At 38.7% G+C, this 24,636-nt stretch overlaps 4 protein-coding genes across 4 annotated transcripts; all 4 read right to left on the bottom strand.

Moving 5' to 3' along the window:
• Positions 1-792: 792 nt before the first annotated feature.
• LOC137011535 (odorant receptor 131-2-like) lies at positions 793-1,740 on the bottom strand. The gene has a single exon (XM_067374449.1). It carries the CDS (start codon positions 1,714-1,716, stop codon positions 793-795), a length of 924 nt encoding a protein of 307 aa, XP_067230550.1. The 5' UTR covers positions 1,717-1,740.
• A 7,864-nt stretch (positions 1,741-9,604) lies between these two features.
• Positions 9,605-10,528, bottom strand: LOC137010568 (odorant receptor 131-2-like). Its single transcript, XM_067372637.1, has one exon. It carries the CDS (start codon positions 10,526-10,528, stop codon positions 9,605-9,607), a length of 924 nt encoding a protein of 307 aa, XP_067228738.1.
• A 3,045-nt stretch (positions 10,529-13,573) lies between these two features.
• Positions 13,574-14,509, bottom strand: or90b1 (odorant receptor, family 90, subfamily B, member 1). Its single transcript, XM_067374610.1, has one exon. The coding sequence runs from the start codon at positions 14,507-14,509 to the stop codon at positions 13,574-13,576; it is 936 nt and encodes a 311-aa protein (XP_067230711.1).
• An 8,314-nt stretch (positions 14,510-22,823) lies between these two features.
• Positions 22,824-23,768, bottom strand: LOC137011624 (odorant receptor 131-2-like). The gene has a single exon (XM_067374629.1). It carries the CDS (start codon positions 23,757-23,759, stop codon positions 22,824-22,826), a length of 936 nt encoding a protein of 311 aa, XP_067230730.1. The 5' UTR covers positions 23,760-23,768.
• Between the last annotated feature and the right edge of the window lie 868 nt (positions 23,769-24,636).

Below are 24,636 nucleotides of genomic sequence, written 5' to 3'. Positions count from 1 at the left end.
AGTATAATAGCTGTGTGACTAACCTTTGCGGATGCGATGTCTCATAAAATTTGATTATACTGTTCCGATGTCTTCCCACATTCTGTGCATCTAGCCGATCTGACGTGATAATAAACTCAAACGTAAGAACATATGGCACAGTGGCTCCCGTCATGTTTCAATGGGAATTCTTATGACATTTCAGATTTCACCCGCACGGACATACGTAATCAAAGTGTATGACAAGAGTCCTATCTACCACAACACATGCGGAAATATTTGTGACGCAGATATTATAAAACTATTTAAACACAACACAAATTCTTTATTTATTATATCAGTAGTTAAGGGTAAAAGACTTGAGTCATTTAAAATATTCAGAGTCTTTTGTGCCGAGTCGAGTCAAGTCTGAAGTCATTTAAGGTCGAGTCCGAGTTCGAGTCTGAAGTCTGTTAAAATCTAACTCGAGTGCCCATCTCTGACACATGCAAATAGATAATAGATACTGTTCAAAATAAAGACAAAAGTTGTGATTTCTTAATGGATATTTTCCCTAGTTAAAGATACATCCACTAGACTAAAAGACTGAGCAAAGTCGTTAGTTCGGAGCAAAGTCAATTCATTATTTGTTTGTATGCCACGTTTGATATTTTTGATATCTTATTAATTTTCATACACTTTCACGTTTAAGTGTATGAAACATTTTTAGAAAGATAAAGATTCTCAAATCTCAAATAAAACAAATGTCATAATTAAACAGAAATGCAAATAAATATACATTTTGTTTTTAAATAAAATGTAGCTAAATAAATATCATAATTTTGATGGCACAATCTTTACAATAATAACTTTACATGTAAAGTATTCCTTCATTTGTTTCATAAACTTCTGGTCTCTGATCCCATATATCAAAGGACTCAGTAATCTAGGCATAATAATTGTGAGCAGATAGATACAGAAACCGATATTAGCTCTGTGTTGAGGAAAAACAGGAGTAATAATTATGTACGTAAATGGGGCGATATAGGAAAGCATACAAAGAAGTAATTGGACACCATGCAACAGTATAGTACTCCGAGCCTTATTAGCTGAACCCTTTGAAACTGCCTTTCTGGCAGTGAACAGGACTCTGCAATAAGTATAAATGAGAATTATCCACACCAAAGACATATAGATGACTTGTGAAGCAGTGGTGTGTTCCTGGTGGGCTTTAGAAGGGAACACATATATTGGGTAGCAAGGTACAAATGATCTGAAGAAAGATATGGGCTGGGTTAAAAGTAAAATAATGATATCTGCCAGACAATGTATAGCTCCTAAAGTCCATAGCAAACATATAAAGATGTAGGTCCTTTGTGGAGTGCAAATCTGAGAGTGATGCAGTGGTTTACAAATCGCAATGAACCTTTCTATGGCCATACCAGCCAGATTCAAAGGAGTGATCATAAAGGTGGTTGAACTAAGAACTACCAATATGCAACACCACGAAACATTAACAAGTGGTGAAGCATAGGACAACACATATAAAATCACTGTTACACATATCATGAGCATGTCATTGATTACCAAGTGAATGTATAAAATGTATCTGGAGTCTCTTGAAAACATTGTATTAGAAAAAAAAGTCACTACTAACATTCCGTTGATGAAATTAATGATGAAACCAAGACAAACAATCACAATGTTTTTGGCAAGAGCTTCTTCATAACTATCCACAATCCTGACAGTCGAGTTCATTTCTGGGAGAGAAAACAGGACAGTGATTAAAAAGGGCACATATTGTATTTAGACTTAACAGATGATAAAAATCTCTATTGACAACTGAGGTTAACATTTGCCAGGATCTAATATCATAAACAATATGTATTTCAAATTATATCTAAATCTACTTTTACTTACCTTGAGCTGAAGAACTGGTTCTGGACTGGGGGAAGTATGAAGCTCACATGAGTTTTTATCAGTAGAGTAATGTTATTTATGGTTTGTAGAAAGGGAGGAGTCATGAATATTAAACCTGTTACCCACAAGCATCATCTAATATTTGCAATTATGACATCATTGCAGAATAGCAGAGTAAGCATTTGAAAACCTGTCTGACATAGTGATGGGAGAAACAAAGCTTTTCAAAGCTTTGAATCAATTGACCCTTTGCCAGGAGTTTGATTGACAAGCGATCTAACCAATCATAAATGGCGAATCCGCCATTTTGAAACAACAATCCTTCTCATGTTCATTCATGTTTATTTGATGCGATAAATTAGTCGGTTCACGAGCCGCTTGAGCTGAGGCGGTACAGCAATCTGGCGATCTCAGTGAATTTGCATGATTCATGGGTTCACAGAGATCGCCCCCAGTGGTGAACCATTGAAATTTCGGAACATTTTGAAACATTTTGAAACATTTATGAAACATTTATTTCCTCGTTACTGAAATCACGTGACTTTGGCAGTTTGAAACATGCTTCGAACCACTGATACGAAACAAAAGATTCGTAAAGGTATTGAAGCTTTATGAAGCAGAGTTTCGAAAGCGCCCATCACTAGTCTATGAAAACATTTCTATGAAGGGTGTTCTGAGTGGTTGCAAAGCAGGAATGTACATGATTTGCTTATGCAGACTGGTCCTCACATAAGTCTGGTCCCTGGTATAAACAACATCTTACTGACCACAGTCAATTTGTTTTTATGGGTGGCTATAGGTCCAAGGTTGGTTCTGTGCATACTGGTGACCTACAGGGGTCAGTATTCGGTCCCTTACCTTTTAGTATATTTACTCTCTTGATCAACTACTAAGATCTCTTGACCTTAACTATAACTTTTATGCCGATAATACGCAGATTTATATCCATTCAAGGCCAGGTCAACATGAGGACGTTGTGCATCTTTCTAAATGTATCATTGAGATCAAGATTTGGATGTCTAATAATTTTCTGTCCTTAAATAGCTCTAAACTAGAAGTTATGCTCCTCGGCTCTCCTCATCAACTGCGAAATGTTGGATCTCTTAATTTGTCTGCTGATGGTGTTGCCTTGGAGTTTCAAAGCATCTTTAATGCACACTGTCATTTGAGCCTTTTGTGCAGAATATGGTTAAGACATCCCTTTTTTCACCTCAGAAATATAGCAGTCCTATGTTGTCCCTCTCAGTTGCTGAGAGGTTGACAAACTCTTTTGTCTTTTCACGTATTGACTATTGTAATGGTCTTCTAGCTGGAGTTTCTAAATTCTCCATTCCTCCAAATTTCAATATTTACAAAATTCGGCTGCTAGAGTTCTGTCTGGGGTCAGGGCTGGTGATCATATTACCCATGTTTTGGAGTCTTTGCACTGACTTTCTGTCAGGTACCATATTGAATTTAAAATCTGTATGTTAACATATAAGGCTTTGCATGATCTGGCTCCTCAGTACTTGACTGATCTATTAATGCCTTACACACCATGTCGTAATCTGCGTCCTCTCAAAGTGGTCTCTTAGCTGTTCCCAAGACATGGCTTCATGCTAGGGGTGATAGAGCATTTTCTTCTTATGCTCCTAAGCTTTAAAATTCTCTCCCGGTTGACATCAGGGAAGCAAATACATTAGTGTCTTTTAAATCACTTCTCAAAACTTTCTATTTTAGGATTGCTTTTACTTATTTATTTTTACTTTTGCATTTATTTATTTATTTTTTTTTGGTATATCTTTTGTTTTTAAAGTGTGTAGTTTCTCTGTTGTTTTGTTTGCTTGTAAAGCACTTTGAGAAAGAAACTTTTAAAGGTGCTATTTAAAATAAATGTATTATTATTATTATTATTATTAACATTAAAAACTTGATTTTCACCACAGGGGGTCTTTAAGCAAAGTTTATAAAATGGTTAGTTCCTGTCCTTGATTCTGATTGGTAAATAGCTGTGTTTTATTCACGATAATCATAAAACACGTCTATGACTGCTTCACCCAATGGTTCTGTGTATCACTACAACACCCTTAGCAACGTAAACTGTATGTTCTCAATTGTTAAAACTTACTGTATTATGTAGAAGAGTGTTGTGAGAAAAAGATCAAGTGAGCATGTTTATAACCTGCATTCAGGTTTAGTATTTTCCTTCAGGTCAGTCCTATGTTCATAATAAAAAATCTGTTTAAAAGTACGATGAATCATCTTGTCCTTTTAACATCTAAAGGGGTTTTCCCGTGACTAACAACACTAGTCAAAGCATTTGTCAGTTGCATCTTGTTCCGTGTTCAAAACGGAAAATTTTTCGTGTTAAAATTCAATCTGTTCACCTGTTATCTGCTTAGAACGATTTTCTTCCCAACCCGACCAATCCCGCTAAATTTAGATCTCGTTTCCAGAATCTCACATTTAAATTTCCCATAAAGAAAGAGATTGTGATTGGGGATAACAAATATCAAATGTTGGCTATACAAGAATTGTATTTGTTATTTGTTTTATCGTGATACTGTCAACATGTAAAATTTGTCACTGAGAAAAATAGGCTAAATTAAATATGACAAATGTCACTCAAAATTATAAGCCAAAAATATGAATAAATGAAAACTGTTGGATTACTAGCTATACTGCAAAATTAAATCTTTTTTTAACATCCATGCAAGAACAGAACATCGCTGACTGATGGTTTCAGAACCGAACATCTCTCCTCCAAAATCCAACCAGGCTGAATGTTCTCTCTGAAAGTGCACTCGTGGCTAGGATGCAAAGAAAATATCTTCCCAGGTTGCTCAGGGCAGTTTTGTTTACTTCAAGTTCAAGTGCAGATGCACTGTTGTCAAATGATGTTGGGATGCCGGGCTATTGTCAGACTGCCCGATCCTGTCCAAAGTACACAAGAGTTACCAACCACTACCGTCTTTTATTTGGATGTGCCCTGTGCCGCAAGAAATCTGTTCGGGTCCCTCGGTTACCACGGGAGAGCCATCATCTTCAGGCAAATTTATATGCCATGAAAGATGATGGCACTTCCACGGACCCTCAGTTGAGCGGCCCTCCAGGACCGCTCCGCAAACCTGTGAGAGAAGCATCCATCGTAAGTATCACGCGACAATATGGACCTCCCAACACTGTGCCTTGGGGCAAGAACCAGGGTTTCTTCCACATCGTCAAGGTACGAAGACATCTGCTTGTAACTTTGATCATGCAGAACGGATTCCCCCTGGTCTTGAGCCACACACCAAGGAAACGTTGGACTTCTTTTATGGTGGTAGGTATGGGCCAGTCATTGATAGCAGATACTTTCCCCTCATCCATCTTGATGCCTCTTTTGCTGATCTCATATTTCAGGAACTTGACAGAAGGCTGATGGAAGAGACATTTTTCTTCCTTCAGGAACAGGTGGAAGGGGGACCTCTGAGACGTGCTGGTGATGTTCGGCCATTATCCGGGAGCACACTAATGAGCACAAACCGGTGGATGTACTCCTGCATCATGAAATCCTGGAATATGAAGGGGGCTTTGATCAGGCCATGCGGCATCACGTAGCACTTATAGTGGCCAGTAGGGGTCTCAAACGCTCGTCCCTCTCATGTATCCGGATGAGGTTATAAGCACTCCCGAGGTCCAGCTTGACCTCAATTTTATGGTGATCTTGTTAAGGGACTGGTAGTCGATGCAAGGACTCCAGCTCCCCTCTTTCTTAGCCACAAAAAAAGAAGCTTGAGGCAGCAGGGGGAGTAGAAGGTTGGATGTAACCTTGATCGAGGGCCTCCTGGATGCACTCCTCCATGGCCTTCTGTTCAGGGATGGAAAGTGGATAACTCTTGCCATGGGACACTGGTTCACCCGGTATGAGGTAGATCGCACAGTCCCGTGGTCTGTGTGGTGATAACCAGGAGGCTCGTTTGCGGCAGAATATGTCTCCATAGGGGGAATAACAATCAGGAATGTCAACAGACTGCTGTTCAACCGGGCTTTTGATGTAAGTGGGATTCAAAGTACTTGACTGTTAGAGACAGTCAGGGAAGCAGGGAAGCAGTCTGGAAAACAATGATTTCCCCACTTCAGGACTTCTCCCATTGTCCAGAATAGCACTGGGTGATGTTATATGAGCCAAGGACACCCTAGGATTCTGTCAGCGGTGGACTTCTCCAGAACCAGAAAGTTAATGGAATCCACCAACTTTAAGGGCCTGACACAGTAGTGTCACCTTAGCGGCATACTCTGTATTGAGTGAACCTTGTTTTGTGTTTCATAACAGGTTTTTTTGAGCTTTAGATAATGGCAGTGCTCTCCAGATATGAAGTTGCTGGCTGACCCAGAGTCAATGAGGGCACTGACTGAAACAAAGACATTAGAGGCAGTAAGACAGACTATAGTGGTGAGTGGTGTAGAGTTGATAGGGGGCTGTGAACCACACTCACCATGGGACAAGGAGTACAATCGGGATGTGGAGAAATAATATGTCCCTTACCATCGCAGTATAAGCAGAGACCCTGAGTCAGCTGTCTTTGTCGCTCAGTTGTTGTTAGTAGAGCAGATTTGATTTGCATGTGTTCAGATGCTGGTTCTGGAGAGCTGACATACTCTGGCCAAACTAAACTGTGACGAGATTTCTCGTCAAGGCGAAAAGTAGTCTCGTGATGTTGCCACGACAGAGTGTTAGGATGATTAGGAAAGAATCTGCCACCGCTACGTTTACATTACGCCTCCACTATCGTTTTGCTTTGTATTTAACAAAAAACATTTAATTCAGTTGGATAACGGTTGCCGCAACTTCATATTTACAGAGTTACGAGCGATCGCTGAAAGTGAAAGTAAACAAGCGAGCTTTCAAACGCGATTTGAATACCCCGCATTTTGAGAGCGGCTCCCTGATGAATACACATATAATATGAAAGTTATTTTAGGCTGGCCAGTGTAGTTGTAACCATCTCTCAGCTCTGTATCAAAACAAAATTGGTCTTATTTGCACTTTGAATATTGACAGAGTGCGATTATGGTTGCACTTATTGTAAAGTGTTACCATAAAAATGAATAACAGTTTTCTCTTAATCTTATTAAGCACAAACAAAAAGGTTTCATTTGTTCACATTAGTTAATGCACTGTGAACTATCATGAACTGACAATGAATGACTATTTTTAACATAAACAAAGAATAATAAATACTGTAGCAAATATATTGCTCATTGTTAGTTGATGTTGGTTAATACATTAATGTTAATAAATGAGACCTTATTGTAAAGTGTTAATATTTTCATTTATACTGTTTCTATTTCTATGATCAGTTTGTGGAAAGGAGTTCAGTTAGAGTCAAAAGTTGTAGAAGTTAATAAATCATGTACAGTAAGGTCTGAAGAGACTGAAATCATACAGAAGAGAAGTCAGTCAGTTGAGTTAGTGACAAAACCTTTTACAGTGTTTGAATATTGTCTTTTACTGCATATGATAATAGAGTGCCCCAGGGATGATGCGTTTTTGTAGGCCAACCCGGAAGTTAGTGGCGCACAGGTTCTGTCGGTGGAAAGCCTATGCATTTTTCCCATAGACTTTTGGAAAATCGCAGAAAATAAGCTCTGTGTTTAACAAAGGGTTATGACACTTACACGTTTTGTCTATCAAGATAATCTTTACAAGTTAACACAACATTTATTCATTTTGAAGCCTAAATAAAGTCATCAGATATAAAAAGCTAACAGTAGGCTATAAACGGACTACAGCACACCATGGTCGCGGATCAACGTCGTCACCACCAAGCTTCCTCAAACTGTATTTAAAAAAACAACTTTATTTAAAAACATGCTCACTGATTATGATCTGTGCTGTTATGAATACTTTTCTACTTTTTCATGAGAAATGCTGTCCAAATGTCCCGTTTTTAATGATGACGTGTAAAGTCCCCGCCAAAGGAAGTAGTCCCTTTTAGCAACTTGTTAGCAAATGCCGATTTTAAGACACAGTAAAAGTTAAAAAAATCATAAGTGGGTTATAACTGGTGTGTTTTATGTCATAGATCAAAACGTGAAAGTATTTAGAGGCTTTGTTAACCACAGACCTTATTTCAGGCGATTTAGCAAAAACCCATACAAAAAACCCATAGACTTTACGGCGTTAGAACCGGAAGTCCTACAATGCTAACTCGCTTCCGGGTTTTGCCTACAAAAACGCGTCATCCCTGGGGCACTCTATTCATACTCAGAAAGTAAAACTGAAATGACATTTATTACAAGATGATTAGTTAAAACATTTCAAATACACTTGAATAATATTTTTTTCTAGTCACGTATTTCACCATCTTGTCTTGTCTCGTGAACTCAATCTCGAGTCTCGTCTCGTGAGATACCTGTCTCGTCACACCCCTACTAATGACGTAATCGTATGCAGAGATGCAGCCGCAAGTTAGACTCCAATCCCTGCTGATTGGTGGTCAGGAGCGAGTGATCATTCCAAATGTTTAAAGTTTTGTGCAACAGAATTATTATAAACCTAGATTTAATCTAGATTTAAGATTAAGACAAGACACCCCAGGTGAATAGGGTAAAACTAATAGATATCACCATACTTCCCCAGTTAATTGATTACATCAAGAATTGCAAACATTTTCTGTATTACAAGTTTTCTGAAATGTTATGTTTCAATATGCAAGTGATGCATTATCTAATTGAATATGCACCAATTTGCATACATTTATGGAACAAAAAACTGAACATTGGATGAAGTCAGGTTCAAAATTGTTGTTTATTTATTTATTTATTTACATATTAGTGTCAAAAGGTTTTTACAGAGGGGTTTTTGGATATCTATTTTTTATTACTCCATAAATAATAAAATACTGTCAACAGCCAGAAAAAAATAAATTTTCACCATTCTTTCGGAATAAAATGTATAAAATCAGGCCATTATATATGAGCAAACCCCCTCTGTAAAAAACATTTGGAATATAGATAGGAATAAAACTATAAAGTTTGATATAAGTACTGTGGAAGAGAAAATTCATTTTGAAAAAAAATATATATTTTTGAGAAAGTTTTTAAAGATATATACAGTGAAATCTACAGATAAGTACATACAAAAAAAAAAAAAAACCCTTTATGAAAATGCAAAAAGCCCAAAATCTCAAAATTGATAAATGCATCAAAAAACAATGTTTTTGATAGTGTCTTATTGGTACAAACCACCCTCGGAATTTACACTGCTATATATTTTATTAAAAATATTAATCATAATACAGTACTATCATCAACATTAATAAGGAGTTTCCCAAATTGTTCATTTTAAAACTAGTTTGGCTATGAAGACATTTTAATTGATAAAACAATAGATACTGTTCAAAATAAAGACAAAATTTGTAGTTGTGATTTCTTAATGATCATTTCCATAGTTAATGTGATTAACTACTGTGTGAACTTCAGGAGAACTGATTTCCACTAAAAATCACCAAAACACCAGCTGATTAAATGACATTGAACGAAATGACTCAGAAAAGTGAAGTTAGTTCTGAGCAAAGTTGATTCACCATTTGTTTGTATGCCACGTTTGATATTTTGTTATCTTCTTCAATCACTTTCATACACTTTCAAGTTTGTCTAAAAATTTTTAGGCCATGCACTGTAAAGATTCTCAAATGCAAATGTCATAAACAGAAATGCAAATATACATTTTGTTTTTAATTAAAATGTAGCTAAATAAAAATCAAAATTTTGATGGCACAATCCTTACAATAATAACTTTACAAGTAAAGTATTCCTTCATTTGCTTCACAAACTTCTGGTCTCGGACACCATATATCAAAGGACTTAGTAATCTTGGTATAATATTTGTGATTAGATAATTAAAGAAAGTGATCTTAGTTCTGTGAAAAGGAAAGAAAGGAGTGACAATCATATCCAAAACAGGAGCGATATAGGAAAGCATACAAAGAAGTAACTGGACACCATGCAACAGTATAGTACTCCGAGCCTTATTAGCTGAACCCTTTGAAACTGCCTTTCTGGCAGTGAACAGGACTCTGCAATAAGTATAAATGAGAATTATCCACACCAAAGCCATATAGATGACTTGTGAAGCAGTGGTGCGATCCTGGTGGGCTTTATAAGGGAACAAACTGAATGGATAGCAAAGTACAAGAGACCTGAAGGAAGATATGGGCTGAATTGAAAATAAAATAATGATATCTGACAGAGAAGGTATAGCTCCTAAAACCCATAGCAAACATAAAAAGATGTAGGTTCGTTGTGGAGTGCAAATCTGAGAGTGATGCAGTGGTTTACAGATCGCAATGAACCTTTCGATGGCCATACCAGCCAGATTCAAAGGAGTGATCATAAAGGTGGTTGCACCAAGAACCACCAATATGCAACACACTGAAGCATTTACAAGTGGTGAAGCATAGGACAACACATATAAAATCACTGATAGAAATATCATGAGCATGTCATTGATTACCAGGTGAATGTATAAAATGTATCTGGAGTCTCTTGAAAACATTGTATTAGAAAAAAAAGTCACTACTAACATTCCGTTAATGACATTAATGATAAGAGCAAGGCAAACAATCACAATGTTTTTAGCAAGAGCTTCTTCATAACTATCCACAATCCAGATCGTTGAATTCATTTTCCGGTCATTAATGAGGATGAATCTGGATCAGAAAGAGAAGAAAGTGTTTAAGAAGTGTCCTATTCTAGGCTTAGCCTAAAAAAGTCTTGTAGATAGCCTTACCTTGTAGTAGAAGAACCGGTTCTGGATTGTGGGCAGCTGAAGCTCACATGAGTTTTAATCAGTACAGTTATACTTTATGTGCTCATGTGTTATTTATGGATTGTGGAAAGGGTAGAGATTATGAATATTAAGTATGTTGGTCATTGCATCACTGTAAATTTGCCTATTCAAACATTTGCTGTTACTTTCATGACAGTGGAATATTTGCAATGCAAAGTAACACAAAGAATATTTTAATTAATTGACAAATACAGTGCAGTTTGTCTGAAGCTTCTCCATTCATTATATATTTTATTAATTTTCCTTTTATTGTGTAGTTTGTGGTAGTGTTTCAGAGTCTTTGCATTACAAAATATGACAACAATTCATAATGTTAAGTTAGTAAATATTGCAATCTGAGCATTGCCACAACAAGCACTATACCATCATTGTCATAGACATTCTACTGTCATTCTACTGTCTACTTTCAGCACAATTATTGCCATAATCAGCTCTAGTGAATAACCATACAAATTAGTTGCCTGGCAAGGCCAGACTGATATATATCTACAAGATATATCAGTGTGCCCTCCATCGCGATTCGAGTCAACTCCAAAACGTACCGTGCAATCAGATTCGTTTATTTCAGTGACGCAAACTGCGTCACTCTAGTGTGGCGAAAGTCCCTTCAATATCAACAAAGACTGCGCACGGGAGACTTGAGAGTTTGTTCTATTCAGCCGTGAATTCAGTTTTAAATGACCAAAAACACATTGATTATTTACTTTTCGCTGTTGACTCTCTTGTCGCTTTGCTAATAACATATCTGCCCTTCTCTGATTGGTTTACTCCACTTCCTGTTTGCTCGGATTTGCTCCGCCCTAGAAATCGAATTGATTCAATGGCCGATCAGACTCATCCTCTGGTACAGTGGTGAGGCTGGATTTTCCAGGCAAACAAATTAGTAACCTTACTAATATTTTAATAATACTATTGATTTTCACAGAAACAGTGCTGTTAAACTCTCTCTACACACACACACACACACACACACACACACACACACACACAGCACTACCGACAAGCGACAATCTACTACAAAAAAGTTTGCATTCTTTTAATTCAGCTAAAAGGATACGCTGTGACATATTGATCGTATGACATCAAAGTACTGTGAGAGCAATTAGAGAGCAGACGGCTATACTTTCAAATCTTTCTTTAAATTATCTATCCAATCAACACTTCGTTCCAATCAGCAACTAACACGTCTATTCAATCAGCATGAGAGGAGGACTATATACATTCCTCAACAGTTTTCAGCATCCTCCACCACCCAGACTCCTCACTCTTAGCTGGTTGCTATATAATACAGGGGGAGTACTCTGGCTTTGGGCCAAACTACACAGCTCAGAGCCCTCTTCTTGGACAGCAAGCCAAATATGCGTACTCTTTACTCTATCTGATTATTTGTAAGTGTGATCTACTGAATCAAAGATTGTGTGTGTGAATGTGTTCCTTGAATATACCTTATATCTGATGCATTAGTATTGCAGTACTGCTAGGTACCCAGGATGCATTGTGGATGGTACCAAACTGACTCTCTTGTCCATTTTACTCTGCAAAATGGACAAAATTGGTTCAAATTGTTGCGGTTGTAACTATTTACTTTTTGCATGTTACTTTGTGGGCTTACCCTCTTCTAACTGTGATCTATGATAGTAACCAGGAGTGACTGCCATTTTTATACTCGAGTAAATGACATTTGAATGATGTAAACAAAAAACAAAACAAAAAAAGTATTCAAATTAAATCTATGCAGTATAGGTTTTTTTTTCAACACAAATTATGTTTTAGCGTGTTCATCTATACAACCTAATGTACTATAATGTAACTGCATTGATAAAACTTTCATAATCTTTGTATTTGTAATTTCTATTCATTGCTTACTGCAAAATTAAATTATACAAATCAAAACAGCACTTGGTGGAGGTGGTTGTCAGTTGTACTTGAACTTCTTAGGGTTACCACATGGGGTCAGCATATCTTGTCTCAATGATACCTGTATGTGGTTGCTGTGATTAAGATTTGCCTGTTTTGTAATTGTTTACATCTCAACCCTGAAGCAGACTTCTTCCTTGTAAATGTATTCATCCAAAATATTGTATTAAAGCAGAAAACAGAGAGTCGTAAGGGGAAAATATATATATTAAAATGATTTAAAAGTATTATTAATAATAATAATAATAATAAACAACGATCAAAAACAAGAAAAAAGACAGAATGCAATTCAAAACAACACTGTAAAAGTAAAATATATTTAGATCACCTTTTGGGAAATTCTAACAGAAGTAAATATAATGCAATCTGGACCTAAACAGACAGTAAACCATACTTAATAAAAAATTTAGAGTGTTAATATTTGGTAATATTAAAAAAAAGGTTGTCTGCACTTTATTTTGCACTATTATTTTGTTTTGTTGATAATATTGCATTTACTACAGAAGCATAATTGTAGTTTTAACATATCTTTGGACTATTTTTATTGTACACAGCTAAACTGAAACATTTTGGTAATACAAACAACTGTATAGGAAAACTACACAAGATTTACAGCTTTAGGGCACTGTACAGTTAATTATGGTCCGCCAGCTCAAAATTATTTACTGTATGTTTTAATGTAAACATTACTTACATTTCTTTACTTTCGTATGTGCCATTTTAAGACATGGATTAATTTAGTCATTTTAAAAATCACGTAAAACAAAGTATTGTTGACAATTAAAGAACACTGTTAATTTATGGCATAACAACATGGCAGTACATGTTCTTAGGTTTCACATTTACACCAGTGTTGCAAAACATTCATCTAGTACACTTACAAAGGCATGAAGAATTATGCATGCTTTAACAACAATTGTGATGCATTTTTATGAAACATCTAATGATGTTGCCCTTTTTTGCTCATTCTTTGATTGATTCAACTTTTACAATGCATAATCTGCATGAAAAAAGTGCCTTCATGTGTTTGTAAAAATGCTTATCGCGAACACCATAAATCAGGGGAGTCAGCAGTCGTGGCAATATGTTTGTTAGAAGATAATTTAAAAAGGTTAGTCTTGCCCGATCAACTGGTGCAAGTGGGACAAACATCTTGTCTATGACAGCAGTAATGTAGGACAGCATACAGAGCAAAAGCTGTGCTCCATGTAACAGGATGGTGCTCTGGGCCTTTTTTGCTGAGGATTTATCAGTGGTGGCCTTTCTGGCAGCAATCAGCACTCGACAATATGTGAATACAAGAATTACCCACACAACAGATGAGTAAAGGCCATTCATAAATCTGGACTGTACTTCATGGTATGGTGAACTGTACAGAATTGATGCACCACAAGAAGTAGCTGTTAAAGAAACAGATAAAGGACGAACAATTGAAAGCAGAATTAAGTCAGCCAAACCAGGTAAAACTCCTACACCCCATATCAGAGTGATAAGGATGTAGGTCCTGCGCACTGTGCAAATCTGATGGTGATGCAGTGGTTTGCAGATGGCGATGTAACGCTCAACGGCCATACCGGCCAAAGTCAGAGGAGTGTTCTTATGAGTTGTTGAGGCTATTATTAGCAGTATAACACAGAATGGAAGAGGTACATTTTGCCATAAATAAGCCATCACAGAAAGAATTACACTGATAAAAACCATGAGCATATCATTGATAACCAAGTGAATATATAATATGTATCTTGGATCATTGTAGAAAATTGAACTCCTAAAAAATGTCAATACAAACACTCCATTTATGGATAGAATTATGACAGCAAGAAGAACAACGGTGAAATTTTTTGCGAAAGCATCAGAAAATCTTTCTTGGACACTATATAGATACATCGTAGAGTTCATTGTCCTTGTTCACTGGTGGTTTTTTAAATTCTTGACTGTTGTTCTTGTTTTCCTTCCAACGATCTTGATGGCTGTCAAAAGTACATCCAGCTGCAATAAGATCATATTTAAGATTTTTCAATTTATTTAATCTGATATAGAAATGAAAAAAGGATAAATATATAGTAGGTTACAATTGTAAGCGAAAGAAAGTATTATTTAAAAACAAAAAATAAAGACAACTTACTTTTTCAATTTGCTTAGTTAGTTTTGGCTCCAGACGTAAACAGACCAGTTTATATACACATTTCAGAGAGGGGGAGAAAAAAAGAAGCACAAGAGAGATGAGAGGGAGGGAAGGAAAGAGAGAAAAATATTATTTCTGTCATGACAACTCTTGGGAGTGTTTGGGATGGTATTGGCATGGTATATGGTATTCATGTTGAGAAAATTTTCACACCGGTAAATAAAATAGCGACAATTCTGGGAGCGGCAGTACTGACCATCCATTTTACAAAATAAGATATTTGTCAGTGATGCTCAGGGTCTGTTGCGCACCAAATCCTCCGCCATCATTATCTGAGCCAAAGTGGACAAGTAATTGTCATGGGTGTTTTGGTTTTATGTTCATGTTTTGTACTTCATGTCTTTTATTTTGTAGTTTGATTTATGTTGCTTGTTGTGTCATGCTTCCCTTGCTCCTCATGTTCTCCCTTAGTCCATGTGTCATGTTCTCATTGGGTGTTTATGGTCATGTGGTTTTCAGTTCAAGATTTTTGTGACCTATGCTGTCATGTGGCCTTCAATGATATGGCGCTTAAAGACATTTTTCGACATGGACTGAATGAACCTGTACGTTCATGGCTTCCTGGCGGAAAGATTCACTGGTCCTTGGAGGAATATATAGATCATGCCCTTGTGCTAAGTGGTTCATCATTCACTGTGGGTCTTGCAGATGAGGAGCCTCGCAACCCTACAGCATCCATCACACCAGGGAGTCTCCACATCCCGTCCATCATGTCAGGAGTTATTCACGTCGTCACGCCAAGTCCAGTTCACTCCAAGCCAGCCAGACCACAGACTGTTCACACCGTGTCTGCCATGCCAAGGCCTGTTCCTGGCATGCCTCCCAGATCAGGGCCTGTTCACGTCTGGTCCTGCTCCCGCCATGCCTGCCACGCCTGGGCCTGCTCCCGCCATGCCTGCCACGCCAGTGCCTGCTCCCGTCATGCCTGTCATGCCTGCCACGCCAGTGTCTCGCCCGGGGTTGGCCGCTCCGCACTCAAGCCCGCCGGCAGCTTTGCACTCGGGCCCACCAGCCGCTTCGCACTCAAGCCCGCCGGCCACTTCGCACTCAGGCCTGCCGGCCGCTTCACACTCAGGCCCGCCGGCCGTTTCACACTCAAGGCCGCCGGCCGTTTCGCACCAGTGTCTCGCCCCGAGATGGCCGCCACGTCAGTGTCTCGCCTGAGTTGGCCGCCACGCCAGTGTCATGCCACGCCAGCATCATGCCACGCCAGCATCATGCCATGCCAGAGCATCGTCTCGCCACGGCTGCCACGCCAGAGCCCTACCACGCCATGGCTGCCACACCTGCCACACCAGAGCCCCCTCTCATAAAACCTGCCCTAGTTTTCCCCAAGTATTTTTTGGGGCTGCGGCTGCAGAGCTTGGTACACCACTAAACCATGGCCCAGGTCCTCCAGTGCACCGGGACCCCACGCTTTAAGGCCCAGGTCTTCCTACGCTCCATGGCCCAGGTCTTCCCACGCTCCATGGTCCTGGTCCCCCCACGCTCCACGGCCCAGGTCCTCCCACGCTCCACGACCCAGGTCCTCCCACGCTCCATGACCCAGGTCCTCCCACACTCCACGGCCCAGGTCCTCCCATGGTCCAGGCCTGCCTCTGCCATGCCCAGGTCCTCCCATTCCCCTGCATGGGCCTGGCCCACCATCCCTCCCCCCAGGACTGCCTCTTTGTATTTCTGTCATGACTACTCTTGGAGTGTTTGGCATGGTAATGGATAAAAATAAATATAAAAAACACAGAAAGTACTGGAAAGATTCTACATTACTGGTTTTAAATTCTTCAATATTGCATACACAGAGGAAGAATAAGTGACTAAAATGGATGCACACAGTTCAGTTGAATGATAAAGTTTAGCCATAAAACAAGGTCTCAGGTGTGAATGGGGAGCAGGTGTGTTAAATTTAAATCACTCTCTCATACTGGTCACTGGAAGTTCCACATGGCACCTCATGGCAAAGAACTCTCCAAGGATCTGAAAAAAAGAATTGTTGCTCTACATAAAGATGGCATAGACTATAAGAAGATTGCCAAGACCCTGAAACTGAGCTGAAGCATGGTGGCCAAGACCATACAGCGGTTTAACAAGGCAAGGCAAGGCAAGGCAATTTTTTTTGTATAGCACATTTCATACACAATGGTAATTCAAAGTGCTTTACATAAAAAGAATAATAAAAATAGAACATAAGGAATAGAAATAACAGTAAAAACAGAGAATTTTGCTATCTGGATGGAAGAGCTAGGAAGTCTCAGGGAGTTTGTTGTTGTTGTTGTTCTTGTTGTTGTTGTCGTCCATCAGAGTTGGATCTAAACAGATCTATTCATCAGAGCAGATCAGAATGAATCTTCCTCATCCAACAAGACTGCTACCTGTTAAGGCACTTCAAACTGATAAACATAGTTTCAATCTCCCCTTTTGCCAAGACACCTCAAACTGCACCACACAGCCCTAATCCCCCTTCCGGAGATATCTTACCTATGGAACGCAGTTCAAATTTCCCCTTTGGAAATGTCCCCCTGTGGAAAGTGTCCTGACTGTAATCCAGAGATATCTTAACCATGCACCACTGTTTAAATTTCCCCATGGTTTGTCAAATTTACCAAATTTTAACCTAATCAATTTCTTCCTAATTCTCCCAGCTCTTTCAGCCAGACAGCAATAATGCATTAAAAGTCAGAATAACAAGATGATACATAAAAGATATAAAATACATTAAAAATTAAATAAAAACATGAAAAGGAATTAAAAGAATAAAAAGATAATACGTATAAAATAAAGTGCAAACAATTCGGACATAGCACAGTGCTCAATCAGCAAATGCATAGATAAAAAGATGTGTTTTGAGTCTGGATTTGAATGTGGCTACTGTTGGAGCACACCTGATCTCTTCTGGAAGCTGGTTCCAGCTGCGGCTGACATAACAGCTAAAAGCAGACTCTCCTTGCTTTGAGTGAACCCTGGGTATTTCTAAATGACTTGATCCTGATGATCTGAGTGATCTGTTAGGTTTATATTCTATGAGCATATCTGCAATGTATTGAGGTCCTAGGCCATTGAGTGATTTATAAACAAGTAACAGTACTTTAAAATCAATTCTAAATGCAACTGGAAGCCAGTGCAAGGACCTGAGGACTGGTGTGATGTGTTCATGTTTTCAGGTTCTGCTCAGAATCCTGGCAGCAGCGTTCTGTACGAGCTGCAGCTGTCTTATGGTCTTTTTGGGAAGACCAGTGTGGAGCCCATTACAATAATCCACCCGGCTGGTGATGAAAGCATGAACAAGTTTCTCTAAGTCTTGACTGGAGACAAAGCATCTAATTCTTGCAATATTTTTGAGATGATAATACGCTGATTTAGTTATTGTCTTTACATGGCTACTGAAACTCAGGTCTGACTCCAAAATCACACCAAGATTCCTGACTTGATTTTTAGTTGTTTGACCCCTAGAGTGAAGGTACATGTTCAACTTCATCTTTGTTTCCAAACGCAATGACTTCAGTTTTGTCTTTGTTTAACTGAAGGAAGTTTAGACACATCCAATTTTTAATTTCATCAATGCACTGGCACAGGGAGTCAATGGGGCTGTAGTCGTTAGGTGATAGGGCTAGGTAAATCTGAGTGTCATCTGCATAGCTGTGATATGCAATTTGGTTCTTTCTCATAACAGGACAGGTTCCACTCAGAACAGGCCTCGCCATGGTCGACCAAAGAAGTTGAGTGCACATGCTCAGCGTCATATCCAGAGGTTGAGTTTGGAAAATAGACATATGAGTGCTGCCAGCATTTCTGCAGAGGTTGAAGGGGTGGGGGGTCAGCCTGTCAGTGCTCAGGCCATACGCCACATACTGCTTCAAATTGGTCTGCATGGCTGTCGTCCCAGAAGGAAGCCTCTTCTAAAGATGATGCACAAGAAAGCCTGCAAACAGTTTGCTGAAGACAAGCAGACTAAGAACATGGATTACTGTAACCATGTCCTGTGGTCTGATGAGACCAAGATAAACTTATTTGGTTCAGATGGTGTCAAGCATGTGTGGCGACAACCAGATGAGGAGTACAAAGACAAGTGTGTCTTGCCTACAGTCAAGCATGGTGGTGGGAGTGTCATGGTCTGGGGCTGCATGAGTGCTGCTGGCACTGGGGAGCTACAGTTCATTGAGGGAACCATGAATGAGCAGAGCATTATTCCCCCCCTTTCGGAGACTGGGCCGCAGGGCAGTATTCTAACATGATAACGACCCCAAACACACCTCCAAGACGACCACTGCCTTGCTAAAGAAGCTGAGGGTACCTAAATCCTATTGAGCATCTGTGGGGCATCCTCAAATGGAAGGTGGAGGAGCGCAAGGTCTCTAACATCCACCAGCTCTGTGATGTTGCCATGGAGGAGTGGAAGAGGACTCTAGTGGCAACCTGTGAAGCTCTGGTGAACTCCGTGCCCAAGAGTGTTAAGGCAGTGCTGGAAAATAATGGTGGCCACACAAAACCTTGACACTTTGGGCCCAATTTGGACATTTTCACTTAAGGGTGTACTCACTTTTGTGGCCAGAGTTTTAGACATTAAATTCTGTGTGTTGAGTTATTTTGAGGGGACAGCAAATTTACACTGTTATACAAGCTGTACACTCACTACCGTACATTGTAGCAAAGTGTCATTTCTTCAGTGTTGTCATATGATAAGATAAAATATTTACCATAATGTGAGGGGTGTATTCACTTCTGTGAGATACTGTGACTGTAAATTTTTAACATTACTGAAAGTTCATGGGTGTTAAATATTTTCTTATTTCTTGGGCTTCACTTTCTGACTTTCTCTGTGTCTTGGGATTTTTCCATTGTGCAGCTCATGTACCTACCTAGACAAAACAAGAAGTAGCAGTCCTTGGACACACTGACACTCTCACACACAACCAGAACTTGAAGACACACACACATTTACGCACATACATTTTCTTATTTGTTATTATTGTTCTTGAAATGCCATACATGGTAAGGTTTGATTCTTAAGTCGTATGATTGGATGCTCAAGCCATCCTGGAGATTGTTGTTTAACCTATGTCTATAAATATGACCCTTCTTCCTGAATAAATCTGAGAATGCTTTGTACCACACTTGATCTGTGTCTGCTTGGTCATTCTCCCGAGGCCTCGCGCTGCTGCTGCCACACATCACAGGGGTTGAGGCGCCTGTTTCTTAACTGATGACTGGAATTACAAATATTCTACCTATTATTGAGATTTTGATCTAACAATGGGTAACTGTGCTAGCTGCGAAAGCGCAAGTGTTAGATGTGAAGAAATGATTAAATACACAGATCGCAAAATGCAGTAATACTGGCTTAAAGGTGCTAAAGATGATGTTTTGTTTTATACATTTTTGCAATATTACTTGAAACTGTCTTTAGGTGCACTGAAAGTAATAATATTAATATACATCTGTGCACGAGGTAGGGCCTTAAAAAAATCAGCCAATCGTTTACGCGATCATCGTGTAAACTATTGGCCCTCTGGCTTGTCAATCACTGCCGTGACGTTCCTTGTGAGAGCCGAGCGTGGCTGCGCTCTCCAGTAACTCCACAGGCGCTGCATGCAATGTTTTTGTCAGGAGACAGGAATAACAACTGCAGATTATGAGTTATCTGCGGTGAGTCCGACATAATGAATCCAAAAAACAAGACACAGCGAATGCCGGTGTTAAACACTCGTGTTCCAATACTCGTGCACGAGTTTTGGGAGGCGTTCCTTTGAAATGAGCTGTGAAGGAGGGGGGCTATTCTTACGCATGTGCTCATTTCAAAAACTCAGTAACTCAGTCTTTGGATTCTCAGTCGACGGAAAAATCCTCTCTATCACCTTTAATGCCAGAAATAGTTGCAACACATACAGAAATCTTCTGCATTAAACATAGAATCATGATATGCGTCGTCAATAACCTAAACCTGCACTTAAGGATGCTGCACATGAGTGAAACACTACAAACTCCACTTGTAAACGTGCCACTTACGCTTGAATCGTATCTGCGTCATACCGTATAATGCGTGTTTCCTATAACCCAATACATTAATGAGATAAATTATGGACAATAAGACAAGCATAAAGAATTCACACTGGCTATAGTGAGTACACATGTATGCATTTGGATGTTATCATCGGTGTTCATTTCAAACCCTAGTTGGATGTTGTAGCACCTACATATATATCATGGTAGATCGGAAATGAAATGTCCCATGAGTAACACTAAAAGGTTTATTTTATCGCATTTGAAAATAACGTACCACATACACTAACCATACCATAAACCTAACCTAAACCAACAGTGTAAACAAAAGTAAATGTGAGAAAAATAGCAATGGTCTTTGAGCTTTTTTTCATGACTCAGACATCGTACACAAGCGGTGCAATGCTGTACCAAGTGACCTACTGAGCTTATTATAGAAGCCATAGCTACATATGAAACTGGTTATGTGATGCAAATGTCAAAATATATTAGTTTAAAAATCTTAAGCCTTTATTAATCAATAATTTGCCCCTGTAATCATAATAATCACACCAGTGGCGTAGACACGGGTGTGCCAGGGTTTGCCGGTGCCACCCAAAGTGGCAGCTGGCACACCTAAAATAGGTCCAGGTGAAATTGCAAGCACAACAAACCTCACAAGTATCGAAAATGGGCTACTTTCCCATAGACTGGAGTGAGACCATAGACGTCTCTCGAGCTGTCGCGATCATTCTTGGCTCTCTGTGGCTTGTAGCGCTATAAGCGCTTCAGTTTATGCAGAGCGGGCGTGAAAAGACCATCTCCTCCACATGTAATAAACATGAATGAACATCCAAAGGTATGTTGAAAGATATAGTAGAGCTTACCAAAATCCGTATCATGTCATCTTACATGTTCATGTTTCAACTGTGGAAAGGTGTCATTAAAACATATTGTAATAATGTGAAATTTACCGTCACATTTACCTCAGAAAAGCCCTTCAATGTCCAAAAACGCATCAGTCAGCTACAAAAATGAACTTCGAGAGGAGCATTTTGCTAAATATATGCATTATTGCATATTCATTGTATTTGTGCTTAACATGTGCTTCAATATTGAGTGTATAAATCTGTTTTATGACAGCCACCATTTAAATGTTTAGGTCTATATAAAAATGAGTAGAAATATAATTGTCATAATTTTGTTTTTATTATAACGTTATTATAAAAACTGTGTTATTTATATGTAAGTAGCTTACAAATAAATTAATCTTTAATATAATAGTGATGTAGGCTACCAGCTGTGGTTCCCTGTATGGTTTACAGTGTTGAGAGAGATTTTTTTCTTTGAGGAAATTTGCTGTACCTGACGGGCCCCAAATTAGTCAATAATGAATCAAGGAAATCAAATCAAAATCAAACCACAAGCTTCAGAATCAAAATCAAATCCACTGGTGAAATTGGTGTCAATGCCCAGCCGTCAATAATTTTTTTGTTTGTTTTTACTTAAAGCAAATGTTGTTTTTTCCAAATATTTTCTTGTCAGAGTGCACCAGAATGCGTCGTTGAAATCCCGAAAATGGGGGAGGATACTCCCAGACCCCCCTACAACAATTTACTTTGTCCGGTTGCACATTAATCAGACAATACATATGGCACACCCAGTTTTTCTGATGCACACCCAGAGTCACTTTTCTGGCTACGCTGCTGAATCACACTCTACCAGCTGAGCTACAGGCTTAATGCAATTTTAAGCATTAATAAAGATGGATATTATCAGTAAATTGGTCTATCTAAAATGCAGAATTAAAAAAAAAAAGAAAACAAACTAGCAAAAGTCATTTTTGCTCATTATTTGGTTGTGTCAAAATTTACAATAGGTAATTTGCATGAAAAAAGTCCCTTAATATGATTCTAAAAATGTTTATCCTGAACACCATAAATCAGTGGTGTAAGAAGTCTTGGTACAATGTTTGTAATAAGATAATTGAATAAGACAATTTTCTTCTGCTGATCAGTTACAAGTTGTGCAGTTAGTAATGTTGCCCTTTTTTGCTCATTGTTTGATTGATTCAACTTTTACAAAGAATAATCTGCATGGAAAAAGTGCCTTCATGTGCTTGTAAAAATGCTTATCACGAACACCATAAATCAGGGGAGTCAGCAGTCGTGGCAATATGTTTGTTAGAAGATAATTTAAAAAGGTTAGTCTTGCCCGATCAACTGGTGCAAGTGGGACAAACATCTTGTCTATGACAGCAGTAATGTAGGACAGCATACAGAGCAGAAGCTGTACTCCATGTAACAGGATGGTGCTCTGGGCCTTTTTTGCTGAGGATTTATCAGCGGAGACCCTTCTGGCCGCAATCAGCACTCGACAATATGTGAATACAAGAATTACCCACACAACAGATGTATATAGCCCATTCATAAATTTGGTTAGTTCTCCATTATACACTGTGTTATAAAGAACTGCCGAACTACAGAAAGTAGTTGTTGTTAAGATAGATAAAGGACGAACAATTGAAAGGAGAATCAAGTCAGCCAATCCAGGTAAAACTCCTACACCCCATATCAGAGTGATAAGGATGTAGGTCCTGCGCACTGTGCAGATCTGATGGTGATGCAGTGGTTTGCAGATGGCGATGTAACGCTCAACGGCCATACCGGCCAAAGTCAGAGGAGTGTTCTTATGAGTTGTTGAGGCTATTATTAGCAGTATAACACAGAATGGAAGAGGTACAGTTTGCCATGCAAAAGTCATCACAAAAAGAATTACACTGAAGCAAACCATGAGCATATCATTGATAACCAAGTGAATATATAAAATATATCTCGGATCATTGTAGAAAATTGAACTCTTAAAAAAAATGAGAACAAACACTCCATTAATGGAGATAATTATGACTGCAAGCAAAACTATGGTAAAATTTTTTGCAAAAGCATCTGCATATCTTTCCTGTAGATTATATAAAAGCATTGTAGAGTTCATTGTGCTTTTGCACTGGTGTCAAATGCAGTTTAATGCAAGTGAAAATCCTTTTTTCTTTTGAAGTAAGATTTTTGACTCTTGTTGTTGTCGCTCTTCTTTTCCTTAAAAAGATCTTGATGGCTGTCCAAAGTACATCATGCTGAAATCCGATCTTCTTTATCCTGAAGATTTGAAATGAAAATTAAACGAGAAACATTTAGCGGGTTATCAATTATATGAGGAACATAAAATTAAACACATTGCTGAAAGAGTGAACAACTTACCTTCTCAGTTTGCTTAGTAAATTGTTTTGCTCCAGGTGTAAACGGACAAGTATATATATGCTCATTTAAGATGTAAAAGAGGAGGGTTAAAAAAAAGCATGAGAGAGAAAGGGATGGAGGCATAAAGAATGCATGGTGCGAGCACTTTTGATAGCTCCAGGGCTTTCATGAAAACTATTGATTATACTTCCGCATTTTTGTGTCCCTGCCCACAGACAGTCGAAATGACAGAGGGTTATTAACAAAATAGTCATTAGCCACATTTACATGTACAATTTTTTGTCATTCCGATTGAAAGATTTGGTGGACTGTTTACATGAGACATTATCAATTCGCTTAGGTGTTAACATGTGCCGGCGCTTTCAATCGGAATGACTTTGTGACATTGGGACATTATCCTGTTTGCCGCCTTTTATTCCCGACAACATGGAGTTCCATTATTTCTTATGTGCGCTGTTTTTTTAATGTAAAGTGTTGCTCTTAATCAAGCAACAGTGTGAATTTGAATTACTGCTGGAAGGTATGAGGAAAAGACAGGCACAGGAATCTGACCTTTTTGGTGGCTGTGCAATTCTAAGGAGCATCTCAATATTACCCATCCCTCCTTCCCCGAA

The sequence above is a fragment of the Chanodichthys erythropterus genome, chromosome 21 (genome assembly GCF_024489055.1).
Source record: "Chanodichthys erythropterus isolate Z2021 chromosome 21, ASM2448905v1, whole genome shotgun sequence".
Classification (NCBI taxonomy): domain Eukaryota; kingdom Metazoa; phylum Chordata; class Actinopteri; order Cypriniformes; family Xenocyprididae; genus Chanodichthys; species Chanodichthys erythropterus.
The sequence above is the reverse complement of the archived record's forward strand: the minus strand, read 5'-3'. Positions and strand labels throughout refer to the sequence as shown.